The 14,086-nt window shown below is 41.0% G+C and overlaps 1 protein-coding gene across 2 annotated transcripts in view; it reads right to left on the bottom strand.

Annotated features, from left to right (window-relative positions):
- STAC (SH3 and cysteine rich domain) overlaps nucleotides 1-14,086 on the bottom strand; it is a 71,115-nt gene that overhangs the window by 39,471 nt on the left and 17,558 nt on the right. For both annotated transcript variants that reach the window (XM_010582382.1, XM_010582390.1), the window contains exon 2: nucleotides 7,323-7,599. In XM_010582382.1, coding sequence (XP_010580684.1) covers nucleotides 7,323-7,599 — 277 coding nt within the window. The remainder of the gene's footprint in view (nucleotides 1-7,322; nucleotides 7,600-14,086) is intronic.

Below are 14,086 nucleotides of genomic sequence, written 5' to 3'. Positions count from 1 at the left end.
GAAATTTTGCAGAGTCCAGATGACATTATCTATACCTGACTAGTCCATAACTAAGTTAACTGCATACTGTACAGTTTGATTAATGTGGTGCTTAACTTCATATTTCCAGAAGGCTTTTGTTTAGCTCTTCTTACAGGCCTCCTCTCAAAAGTGGCAAGGTCTATGCTTATGGAGAGTTATTAACTCAAGAAAGATATCATAGGAGAAACCAGGTTCAATTTCAAGCTAACAGATATGTTAAAATTATTATTTTGCATCATTTTTTTTGCAGATGTATGTTAAAAAATACAATGTTTTTGTTTGCCCTAAACCCTAGCACAGCAGGTCAGAGAGGACCAAAGTAATTCTGACACAACGATTCTCAAAAGTGCTAGAGGATTTAGGTGCCCAGAGCCATTCAGCATCAATTGGAGCGAGAACCTAAGTCTCCTAAATCCAGGAGTGGATTTACTGGAGGGAAGAAGGAGGGAGAGACAGGGACTTTAGGCTATTTAATAACATACGGGATGGCACCTGGTACCGGTCACAGACAAGGTTACACAATTGCTCCTTTGCCTCACAATCAAAACCAAAGGAGGCTGAATTCAGCTGCTTTTGAAAACCTCTTTCCACAAGGAAACTCTTTGCCCTCTTGCATTAATAATAAACACCATTCACACACACACACACACACACACACAATTTTATACTGTAATAGTCTATCATCTGGAAAATAGATCTAGGAAGGCTCAGCTGTGACAGCACAAGCCCTTTGGAGAGGTGGACACGAAACCACCTCCACAAGCTGCGCCAGAGGCATCTCCTCCTCACTGGCAGCTCTTTACCCTTCTCTACAGGGGAAAACTCCCATGTTGATGCAGTGGCAACATGAATCTCTTCCCCCAAGGTCATCTGGGGGAGTGGAGGGCAGGGTGAACGCTGAATGAATAACATTATTTTTTCTTTTATCCTGCAAGAAAATCCTCAGTAAATAAAAAAGCTTTCTTTTTCTTTTTTTCTTTTTTTTTTTTTTTGTTTTGTGTTAAGACTCTGGAGGAGTGCTCCAAACTACCATAGCCTTGGAAACATAGCTTCAGTTACAGTCACGCTTCCCAGGAGTACTTCTACTTTGTCTAACTGCCAAGCGGAGGTGATCAACCTGTGACTGTTTATTGCATCCTTGTCTACCTGGATAATGCCGAATAAAGGCAGGCTTGGATCAAACCAGAATGCCTACTTAACGAAGTGAGGCAGCAAGCTTAAAAAAAGTCAAGAATAATCTTTATGAGGGAGCTGATCAGACTGGAGGCAAAAAGCACTGTGTCATAGTTCCTGTGAAATTTTGCTATATTTAATAAACATCCACATAAATTACAGTTATATAAACCCCTCTTCAAACTATGGAGTTTTTCCATTACTTATTAGTTGCAGTTACCGATAGTCTAAGAGAAGATGTTCTGATGTAGTGACTAACAAAAAGGGGGGCCATAGCTCCAATCCAGATCTCTTTCTTTCCTTCATTCCTCTGCATTTGAAAATCTGGGCCAGTTTAACAACTTTGAGCCTAGCTTTATGGACGATGTTGCATTACAGCTTTGGGGATAAAAGAGGTTGAAAGTTCTAGTAGCCACAGTAGCACAGTGAAATAAAGAAATACAGGCTGTTTTTAAATGATGTGGCCAGAAAGAATTATTCATGGCACTTTGTTGGTTGTTTGAAACTCCAGAATGACTGGCTAAACCAGAACAGGCGGTGATAGGAGAGAGTCAATACTGAAAGGATAGCACAATTTCACTGCTTAAGCACTGCTGATTAGTAGACTGGAAGTAAACTGTGCTAGGGGTTTATTTTAGGTTTTATCTTTTTGCTTGCTTGTTTGTTTTCTACAGGTTTCTCCGATTGCAACCTAGTTAGTTCCCTGAGAAGGCAGGTACTGAGTTATTTACCTCCAGAGCTGCAAAGGTCTGGAGAATCTGCATCCAAACCAGAAACTCAATTGCCCTGAGACCAACTATAAATGCATATATCTCAGGTACCTAAGCCAGTAATGGCATGATCCAGAAGGACCTGTTTTTGACGATTATTGGACATTGCAGACCACAATTTTGTCTGGCCTTTCTGAAAGTTTGTAGCCCTCTAGTGTGTCTTTCCAGGCAAAGAAACCCCAAAAGGTATGTCAATAGAACAGGTGGTTTGTCAAAATTCTGTGTCAGAGTTAAGGTTAAGTATGGAATGAAACTGCTAAGTACACTTTTGAAACACAAAGAAACACACAACGATGTTGTTATAAATGAGCAGCTATTTCTTTAAAACACAGCTTTAAAGGTCTGACTTTAAAGTCAGCTATTTTTAAAAGCAAAGCAGCTTACATTTTGCTACACTACTTCTATTTGACTTACATGGGAATACATTAATTGCATGTAATATGCTTGGAATGTGTGGAAAAAAACATTTTTTCCATGTGAGTCAGCACAGGAAATGAACTGCAAATGAGTAAAATGTTGAGAAGTCTACGGATGGAGTTTTTTTAAAAATACACAATGTTTTTCAAGAGTTGAGTACTGACATCATGTTTTCTTCAAGAGTAAAGTATCACAGAGATGACTGATGATACACCAGAGACTGATGAAGAGCAAGAACTTGCTTCTGATCAGCATAGTTTAAGACTCTAACCTGATGCAACATTAATTTAATAGTTTCTATCTTTGCTGGTGCCACGCAGTTTTGCCTCCCCTTATTGGAAATTGCCAAAGCTTACCACATCCTTGCTAAACACAGAAAATGGTAGATAACACAAAGCAAACTCAGAGATGTTCTGACTTGATTTTCTTTTCACAGTGATTTAAAATAAACAAACCAGTGTCTTCTAAATAATCATCTAGTGATACCTTCCACAAGATACTTTGATTTTCAGAATACTACTACTAAGTACAGCAAATGAAAGGGTTTCTAGGAGTCATACTGTGAGAAGATGTTCATGGGTGGATATATTTAGGAAAATACGTAACCCACCATGGAGCTGAAAACTCACTCCTATACTAACCAACATTTGGAGGTCACAGCAGCAGAACAGTGAGCGGCAGAAAGGAGTGCAGAGTCTGCTCCAACATACTATTGATTTGCTCTGAAATTACGTGAATTATTACTGTTGACTTCAGTATAAGAACTGATGATTGCATTGGAGTACTTGATGCTGCAAGAAGGCCCTATCAATGTAAAATGCATCCTCCATGCTCTCCTCAGAGCTCCCTTGAATCTGAAATTTTCTCCCTTTTTTCATTTGGCAGAAAACTACTGCTTCTATATAAAATTTTCCTTCTGCTTACCGAGATGGAACTTTAGCCCCAGTCTAGTACAGTTAGGAACACTTTGACTCCTGTCTTTAATTTGAGGTATGAAGCACACTATTAATACTGCTTTTTCTTTTTTGAAATCAAACCAATAAACGGAGTTTCTTTTGAATACGTTGCATTGCACTCTGGGATGCAAGAAAAGCATTTGAATGAGTAAGTTTGCATTATACTGATCCTAGCAAATACCTTCCTCTGAATGCTGAAACCAATTACATGTATTTGGCCTTCATCTTATGACTTGTACTTCTGTCAAATGAACAAACAGGCACACGTGCTATATCCCAATGGCAACATTTGGCTCATAGGGCCTAACAATCAAGGAGAGACAATGCGCATATTTTTTGTAGGAAGACAATGTTTCATGTTCCTTTGCTTTAATTTTGCTGTGAAAAGAGCAGCACAGGGAGCCTGCTGCCTCTGCTCTGAGTCTCCTGTTCACTCTGAAGCTACAGACAGATTTCTGCCATGCTAGTGAGACTGAAGCACATACTGCATGTTCATGCTATGCACAGTTCCTCATGCTGCCCTGTACCAAACAGAGCTGCTTAGTTCATAGAACAGAGAGTCATTTAAGGTGAACCTAGAATCATTCTTGGTGGCAAAACTGAAACCATCTAAAGTCAAGCCAGGATTTTCCTGGACTCTTTCCCCCAGTCTTCAAAACATGTATCTGTCTTTGCCTTTATTCTCATCAATAAGGAATTTAAAGCCATAGACTTGTTACTCTCAAATGTCACTGCCCGTGAAAAATGCAAACAGAGAGAACAAATAGGCTCCGTGTTGCATGTAAATTCAGAGTCTCTGCACAGAAGTGAATTTTTTTGAGTCTGCTTTGGGGAGCAGGCTTGACACGATTTCCTGAAAAGCTGCCTATTTTACTTCACCATCCCCATAACCAACAGTTGCATAACTTATGTGGATTAATTGAGCTGCAAACACTAACATCCAGCTCTCCCATGCTGCTTAAAACACAATACAGTGAAACCAGCCATGACTGCAGTAAGGATCAAAGAGAGAGGATTACAGGAATAGACTAGACGTCTGTCTATGAGAATCAGGGCATTTAGACTCTAAGGCATTATAAGGTAAAACTCTTAACATCTTTTCTGCCATACGTCCAAGCAAAGGTGAGCTGGAGGAGGTCAGAGCAATTCACCTGACTCAGCCTGCCACCAGACAATAGGTTGCATTAGCTTCTTCAGCAATTATCAAAGGCTTCTTTCTCTAATGAAATGGCTAAGATACAGAAGAGAAAAAGGAAGCCCCAGAGAATAGAAAAGAACAAAAAAAGTTCAGAAGGCAGGTGGAGTTAAAGCTGATATTTTGAAGCTTATAGCTATGCTTCAGGACTTTCCTATCCCAGGTGGGACACAGATTGCCCAGCAAAGCAAAAGGGCACGGGTGTTTAGGAATTGGAGTTACTTCCTGCAAAGTTTGCTGCCAGTAATAATCTGTCTTGAGCAGCAGTGTTTTGAAACAGTATGCTGAGTTGTGCAGATTTGTGATGATACTAATCTCCATGCAACTTCATGAGAAGCTGCCAGAAACGCAAAGGACTTATATTTGCAGTATGTATTTGTGAAACTAAGCTTTGATAGAATGTCCATCTGCATTACAGAAGGAGACAAGTTCTGGGCCTGCCTCCATACATAAAGTTATTTCAACTAACTGCCTACCTTCCAGACTTCCCTTCAATCTCTGGACTATGAACTTCCCTGATATTGATGCTTTACGCCTTCTCCCTTTGACCCGTTCACTTAAAGGAGAAAAAAAACCTTAAAAGACTGGAAAATAACATCAAAAATCTGGGATCAAAACTCCTGTGTTTCCATGGATTCAGTAGAGCTGTGGTACAGAGAGAATGAAATCAGGCCTCATACATTCAGTTCTCTAATTTATGCAAGCAGGATTGTCTTGCATCAGATTTAATGTTCTGCAGACAGCTGCCTTTTCCAAAGAGCATGGGTTCCCCATGCAAATGGGGGACACTAAGCACCCGCATGTGGAAAAGGAGGTAGCATTCTCTGAAAAGGGTTGAGCAATCCTATCAGCATCTTTCAAGAACTTACCATATTGTTATCTGAAAGGCAGTGACTTCCATGCCAAGGGACATGAGTTTATTACAGGAAGCTCAGCAAATTACAGACAACAGTTTGTACTCAGAGACGTGCACTGATGCAGGATGTTTTTCTGAGTACAATGGCGTTGCTGTTTCTTTGCCCTATTGTTTGCTGATCAGTGGTGGATGGGGAGTTCTATATGTTGCAAAATGTGTGAGAAATTGCTTTTGGATGGCCTTGCAGTTTCTGGGCCATCCCAGACAAGCCCCCACTGAAGAAGATAAGGACTTTAGCCCTTTTAGGTAACTTAGTTTAGAAGGATCCATGTGAATTACATCAAAATGTAAGCATAGATAATAGAAGCACTAATGAGCATTCTTTAGGATAAGATGTATCAAACATGCAGAAGATCACACCGCGCAGAATCATCCGAGAAGGGTCAAGTAGTGGACAAGTGCGGAAGACTATGGAAGACCACCAGAGACCTTCAATGTGCCTATGTAAAGGACATTTGCATATGCTAATAATTTCCCAGAAAACTAATGAATATGTGTAACATTTCTCAGCAATCTAGGGAATATGTATGTAGAACATGTACTTAACCTGCACAGTTAGGCCTGACGGTGTGCACGATAGGTGGAGCGATCCCCCGTGCAACCAGCACTGCAATAAAGAATGCCTGCTTTATAAAACTCCAAAATTGAGTCTTAGAGAGTTTCTTCGACCAGCTTTTCCAGTATCAGCACTACTTCTACATGAAGCTAAACCAGTGTTTTACTCCTTGTCCTGCCTAAAAACCTGTAAATGGTGTCACTCACTTTCACACTGGTACACTGCCACTGAATTTATTCCTGATCTGCTGTGTTGGAACAACTAGATGATAAGTAGCAAGAAGACCAAATCATGTGCATAACAAGCTAGCCACAGTGACGTGGATTTCTAGGACCAGACTTCTGAATAGCAACTCCTGCAGCTTCCCACAGTGGTGACCATGCATGGTCTACACCTCCAGCCACCTGCCACCACTTCTTTCCTGACTTCTCCTTGCACAGCACCATAGATAATCTGCAGCCTGAAGGCTGCGTGAAGGCTGGCTTTTTAGGCCTTCACACTGCTCTGAAAATCACCTTACAAGCAGGGCTCACTATGGAGTTTTCTCTGCACACTGAAGAGAATAATAAATTATTAGCTCCATCTGTCAGTCAGTCCCTGGCAGTAACCTACATACCCATGGACAGTTTCAGAGAGAAGACAGGGCAATCTTTCAAAGGTATAAAGTTTGTGTGAGGTTTTGTGAGTAGCAGGGATCAGGTAGAAGAATCCCAAGAAAGTCTGCAGCGTGAATTCAGCTGTTACTTGTTCTGTTGACCTGGTCTCCCAAAACACATGTCCTAGACAGCCAACATGCACTCACACACACAGCTTGGAGCCTACCACCCAGCTGAGTGTACTTCTTGCCCAATTGACACTTAGGAGAGATGCGAGGCAGCTGGAGGAGGTAGGCATAGTTGCCACAGCAAATAGGAACTGGGTGTACTGCAGGGTGTGGGGGCAGACACAAGGAGTGAGAGAGTTAGAATTACTGCTGTGGAAAAGGGTAAGAATAGCAGGCACAAGTCTCAAGGTGGATTTCGGCTGGTTTTAGTGTAACAGAATTTGTGCTTGGTGCTCAGTATAACCTGAATGAGAGAGGAATTTGACTCTAGCTGAAACCCTCACCTGTAATTTGTGATAACAGTATGTGTCCACAAGGCATGAGATCTGTCAACAAATATAGAACTTGTATTAGCCTGCAGCAGACATGACATAAGTCCAGCTCCTTTTTATGGGTATTCTCAGTTAGACATCTGGGCTCACGTAAGTTATGGAAAGGTCATCCTGCAAGTTCTAGCACAGACACCCACACAGATTTAAAAAAATCTTTTCTTACCAACAATCATGTGGTTGCAGACATCGCAGAAGGTGGGTTTTTTGAAGATGTGCTCCTGGAAGATGTGAGCCTTGCTGTTTTCTGGCAGCTGCTGGGCTCTCGTGGGGGAGGACGCCTGGCTCTCTGAGCTGGGGAGCTGCCCAGTGCTTGTGCTCACCTCAGGCATCAAGTCTACCTGCAGTTTCACATCGCTATTAGTCCTCTGGAAGAAATTGTCAGCGCTTTTACTCCGCAAGCTTTTGGTCTTGAAGGAGAGTGATCGTTTCAGTTTCTGCAGCTGCAACAAATAAGCCAGTTACAATTACTGCCTTTTGCTCTTCCACAGGAAGGCAAAGCTCCTGGTTTTGGGGTGTGCTGTTGACAAGTGAACCTGTGAGCCACAGGTAGACCCTGAACCACCTGAACTATAAAATCGACTTTAGAATTTAACCAGCAATTTCAGAGCAAAGAAAACTTATCCCATTCAGAAAATAAACTACTTTACATATGCTTTCTGATTGATAGACAATAAACTTGATAGCCCTGATGAATCCTTCTATTGGTCTTTTCTTTCAGGTATGACAGCAAAGAGGTACTGCAGATAGTTGTATGCGTTGGAGAATATATCCTTTGTATTCAAGCATGGGAGAACTTAGAGTATTATTTGTCCTTACATGGTCCTTAAGCAGCCTGTAAAGCCATTTCAGGAACAGCTGTTAAACAGCAGTACAAGAGGAGTGAATTCAGTAAATATATTTGATATACTTAAATTTCTTGAATTTGGCAGAAACAGAGAATATATGCAGTTTTGGCTGAGAAAGCCTTGTTTTCTTTTATTTTTTTAAAGGAAAGTAACCTAAGGAGCAGTAACAGTATAATTAACTAGCCAATTGATAGTTAATGCATTAATTAATACTCGTTAACACACATTCACATATAATCTTGTATATTGTATTGTGTATTGATTGTCAGACTATTAAGCACCAAAATAAGGCATTATTAACTTAAATTATTAACTCAGATTCTTTACCTGTAAACTGTCTTGTGCCTTGTAAGAGGTCTTCTCATTCTTCTCCCCCCCAATTTTATATAAGGCCGAGAAGGGTGCTAGGTGAGGCACAGAAGCTATAGGGATACCAGCTACATAAATTTGCAGGGTTTGTCAACTCCCAGTGGCCCACAGGTAGAGCACAGGTAAAAGGAAAGCCAGCTCTGCGTCCACTTCATATTTGCTGTCTCTGAAGTGTAATTCCTCCGTATCACCTTTCTCTCAGCATTATTCCAACCACTGCAAAATCATTTCAATCACTGCTGCAATTCTCTGGGCGAATGTGATGTAACAACTAAAATTTTCCATGCTGCTCAGGCTGTCTGTGGTAACCAGCAGGAATGGTTTATATTAGAAACTGTTTATGTTAGAAGCAATGAAGATCAGGAATCATGAATCACACTAATATAAAGGGAAGGAGTTCACATACTTTCCCAAAGAAGCATGGCACTGATCTGTCACACTGACTTCGTGGCCTCGGAGCGCTTCTCTCCCTAGATTCTATTCCTGATCCATCCATTTTCTTTACGATGCAGCCAAAAGCATGCTGTCGGAGAGGAGCCTCAAGGCATCCCGGGGGGAAGCCTCTTCTCCGCCTTCAGACATGAGCAGCTTGTCCCTGGAAAAGGGAGATGCTCCAGCTCTCTTCCACATGTTTCACAACAAACTCCCCGAGTCCAATGAACAGGGAAAGAGCTGCCGTTGCCTCTGGTTAAGAGTGTTTGGGTTTTCTACATGGAAGCAAACTGCATTCTGCTCCCTGAGCTGTTTCTCCACAGTGACTTTGGGAGCAGGGAGGGATTGGAGACAGGGGCCCATCCCACATGCACCACTCTCACCCATGACTCTCTCTGGGCTCATGGGAGGAGCCCTGGATGCAAATGAAGGAAATACCTGTTTGCAAGAAACATTCAGTCTCTGGGGGAATGTGGAAATAAGAGCAATTAAGTCATTAAATGCCAACTACAAGGTAAGAGCAGTTTCTGGTTTCTGAAGCTCTTTCAGCTGAAGCCTAAGCCATAGACTAGCTGAGGCCAAAACTCGCTGTACAACTGCACCAACAAAATGTGAGATCCTCCCTCTTCTGATTCGATGTTAAGTCACCAGCTCCTGAAATCACTGAGGTTACTCAGTACTGAGATTACTTCATCTCCCTGGTGACAGCCAGGAACTCGGCAATAATTCACCCCCTTGCTCCTGAAATGCTTCTCACTGAAGTCAGACCTAATTAGTGTAGCAAAACACAGCGAATTACAACACCATAAGGTGACTGAAATGGCATTCATTATTGATTTGCCATCCATTTCTACAGTGCCACATGAAGTAAATTATATTTCGAAATGCTGCTTCTGCCACAGAAAGAAGACTAAGCTGTGCAATACGGTATTTTTTTAATCATGAAACAACTGTCCTGCTAGTTTGGACAATGTATGCAGTATATTTTAAGGAGCTCTGCATTCACTATCCTTATCCCGTTCTCTTGTGCACAGTCATTTGCCAGTCAAGGGATGTACCAGCAGCCTTTCCTTCCCCAGGCAGAAAAGTCAACAGTTTTCCAAAGAAGGGCAGTCCAGCATTCAGGCTATGCATGTCCAAACATATGCATACACCCTAAGGTGAGCATGCAACTGTGCATACTCCGTCCATCTCCAACCACAATGTTCAGACCAGGACACATATTCAAGAATGAGTTGACCAAGTTACATTCACAGATTTGGTAGGCACCTCTGCACAAGCTAATAGTCCTCTCTGAGATTCCCTGAGCACTGTCCTATGTCAATGTAGTTAAATAATTTCCAGACAAGGTGGGCATCCTTGTCAATACCCAAATGCAGATTTCATACTCATTTGCATTCAGGATGGAAGACACCTACTTGTTTGGCTTGCATTGCATACCTAAACCACCAATAAAAGCCTGCAGCTATTATATCCCAAATAGGTTACGTGAGTACAGAAGTGACTATGCAAAAAATGCAGAACATAGTCAACGTTCAGCATTTTGCACAGCTAAATATACACTTTGCTCAGTACTGTTGAAAAGTACCTCTCAGAACAGTGTTTTACTCCCTTCTTGCATAAGTGAGAGTATACAGGGCAATAGAAGATTGGCACCAGGTTTTAAAATTTGATCCAACTTTCCTTTCTCATACTAGGCCCATGAGAGAATTTGAAATATGGTACTGGTATGTGATTATTTACTCAGGAAAAGTTGGCCCAAGCAAGGGCAGGTTGTTGTATAGATAGTATAAATTATAAAACCATAAAAGCTTAAGTGATTGTTATGCTACAGTCAAGTGAGCATCACTTCCCTTACTTAAATATCACCATCTCCTCATTTTGAAGTTTGCTGTGGCCTAGCCCTGTTCTTTTATTGGGAGATTTCAAATGTAATTAAACACATATATACATGTGTTACAGGCATGTAATACGTGCCTAATTTTGATCTGCCATAAGCTGATTTAATGCACTTGTGATGCCACTGGCTCCTAACAGAGCTGCTATAGCATTCACCCGAGGCAGGAATCAGCTCTTTCAATAGAAAGGAAAGTATGCAGATTTTACTATTTATAATTTCTTTCTGCAGAGTGAATGAGTCCAAAGCTAAATCTTAGGAAGAAATACTACCAAACTTTGGAAAAACCTGCAACTAGGTTTGCTCTGCACTCAATACTTACTTCAACACTTCAATGAAACATCATGAATTGGGACTGAAAAAAACCCTAAACCAAGCACAAAAAGGCTTTAAGAAACGTATTTGAGATAAATCTCTTAAGCCTTTCACATTTTCTCCTTTGCAAGGAAGGCTACAAATTAGATTTCATTTGAATAAAAATAAAATTCCCACAAGCACAAGAGTTTTTCTAGACCCATGATAGCATCACGAGACTTCACAACATTGACACTTCAGAAACATGAACCCTTGATATCAAATCCAGGATGTTCCTGTGGTTTGAAATTAGAGTCGGGGAAAAAAAGTTTGTCTCTAGTTAAAAGCATTTTATCAGTCACACAGACTCTCAGTGACCGCACATACTAACCCTGCAGGCAAGGTAGAGATAAGTGCAATAGCTCAACCTTAGAGCTTGATTAACCTTTTTTTTTCAGTATCTTCCAGCACAATCTCCATCTTCCTCTGAGTTAGTGAATGTTCAAGCTTCAAGGGATCTGGAAGCTCTGACGAAGCACAGCTTATCAGCACCTCCTCTATTCCTAATTGCCCTATTCCACAACTCTTGAGCTGCTGTAACTAGAAAACAGGAGGCAGCAAAAAGACAGCTATTGAAATTTATTCCTAGTGTTAACTAGGTGCCACTGCTTTTGATGTGAATGGGAATTACACCTGCCCTCACCAAGGCTTTATTTGACTTAAGCATTGGAAGCACACAACTCTTCTACAATTTTGGTTTAAGAACTTCCCATGGAAGTTGGGAAAATATTAGTGATTTGAGCAGTTTTATAATCTCTAGCTTTGCAATTACAAAAGGTAATTGTCCACCCTGCAAACAGTAATTTATTCAGGCTCCTAACTATTCCCTGCTATCTAGAAACTCTTTTTCCCTTGCCTCTCTAGCTTGTCTACAGTCAGCATGGCTCAGTAGGAGAGGAGCTGGAGAATGAAACAGGGGCTGTTGAGGACCCAGCATACACACCATATGCATTTCAGGGCACAGAGTACTCTGAACCAGACCACCCTGTCAGTCCTGGTGTGCATTAGGTGCACACCTGGAGCACAGGCAAAGCCCCAAGTGATGCAGCTTGTGCTCTATGTGCCACAACAAGGACCAAAGTGGGATGAGCAGCAACAACTGGGAGATGTGCTTTGAAACCACAATCCCAAATCAAACTGAAATGCCCTATGCCATCACCATTTCTCTAGCACAACTTCATCACACCTTCTCACCATTCAAAGCTCAGGGAAAGCCTCACTCCTTCCACCTCCTACACACAGATGCTTCATTCCCCTTCCTGAAGCTCCTTCCTTAGTGATCTCAGAGTGAATGGTGGTTACTAGGAGGACAAACTGTATATTATATTATATTATATTATATTATATTATATTATATTTTTTTATAATACATATTAGTTTGCTTGGGCCATCAGCTTTGGCATTCAGAGCAACCCTCATGCAGTCTGCCCACATCACCTTATTTCCCAACACGCTCGGTCTTGTTCCCTTCTCAGCCACTGCTAACCAGCCTTGCCAGCAGCAGAGACTCCTGTGCAGTGTGGGGCCAACAGGGAGATTATTTTTATACATTTCCACTCTTAACTATCTTCCAGGAGAAATGAACAAATGAACCAGGCTTATAAACTGTACTTTACTGACAGACCATATAACCAAGCCCTCATTTTCAGACATCAGCTGTCTGCTGTATTGCTACTGTGCTGGAAATGAAAAAAAAAAAAAAAAAAAAAGATATTGCTTGCTCTTCTCTATCCCTTTCTTTGCGCTAGTGTTAACAATATCATTAGATGGATTACAAGTAATGCAGGGTATTAACAGAGTTGGAATGAGCCATCAAGCCAGTTTGATTCCTGCAATTCTTATAAAATGTAGTTATTTTGTTCAGCCATGCAGACTAAAAATGCTCTGTCAGCAGATTTTGCTTTCACGTCCACCTTCTGTAACGAACCATTTCTTTTTCCTTTCAGCTTCTTAGAGCAAGTTTCCAAACTATTTGACTCTCACATTGTTATAAAAGAAAGACTTAAATGCATAGGGCCCAGATGATGTGTAGATTCACTAGAGAGCATGTCAGGTACATGGGATATGACCAAAAGGGACTCAGACCAAAAGCCTTTCAAATAAGGGAAAGAGCAAAAGTCTTAATGAATGGCATCTGTTCTACTGAGTACAGTCCATTTTCTGGGTCAAGGAGCATCCAATTTGTATTAGCAACCCTCAGGCATCAGATGTTAACTAGGTTTGTTGATGGGTTGGATGTTACCTGGGTGTAAGCTAGCCTTGCAGCATTGCTGGGCTTCAGCTGGCTATGCTGATTAAGAGCAAACAAGGAACCAGCTCCAACAGAAGTGCTTACTTTTTGTGAGCATGAAGGCTAATAATTTTCTTCTTAAAATTGAGGGATACAAAAGTCAGTGATTTTTGAGCACAGTCAAGGGTGGCTTTTTTTCTGGATTCGGTTTGAAAATGCACTGCCTTGGCATTTTAATGAGCAAAAATAAGATTATGACATGCCCAAAGCCAGTATGCAATTTCATAAATAATATGTGTGTTTGCCTGCTGATGAGAGAAGTACCATGTCTTACAGCATTAACAAGATAAAAGGATATTTCAAACACTTATGGGGTTGGTATTGTTTATTGGCAAACCATCCTTGATAAAATTTGTGAGCAAAGCTGATTCCTTTTCTACCTTCTTCTTTCTAAATAACAAATAGTACAAATACTCTACTAGTACAAATTGAATTAGCTGAACTGACTTCAGCTGTAGCTGATTTACACAGTCTGAGAATCTGGCCCTATCATGTATTTGTGTCTGCCCCAGCCAGCTTTCTTGGAAGCTGTATCCTTTTAATCCACTACAGACAAAGAGGGAGTGTTCATTATTTCAGAATCTGCTACGTATTATATTTGTGTATTTTCCCAAGCAGATTGCATAGCTGGCATTAGAACAAATATGTTTGTTATTATTGTTAAAAATAAATATATCAAACTGTCTGCTTGAATGCTCCATTGGACTAGTCAAAGGGGAGACATTTTCCATAATACCTAA

This window comes from Haliaeetus leucocephalus, unplaced genomic scaffold, assembly GCF_000737465.1.
Source record: "Haliaeetus leucocephalus isolate CR32 unplaced genomic scaffold, Haliaeetus_leucocephalus-4.0 Scaffold83, whole genome shotgun sequence".
Lineage (NCBI taxonomy): Eukaryota > Metazoa > Chordata > Aves > Accipitriformes > Accipitridae > Haliaeetus > Haliaeetus leucocephalus.
This window is presented reverse-complemented; position numbering and strand designations above follow the sequence as displayed.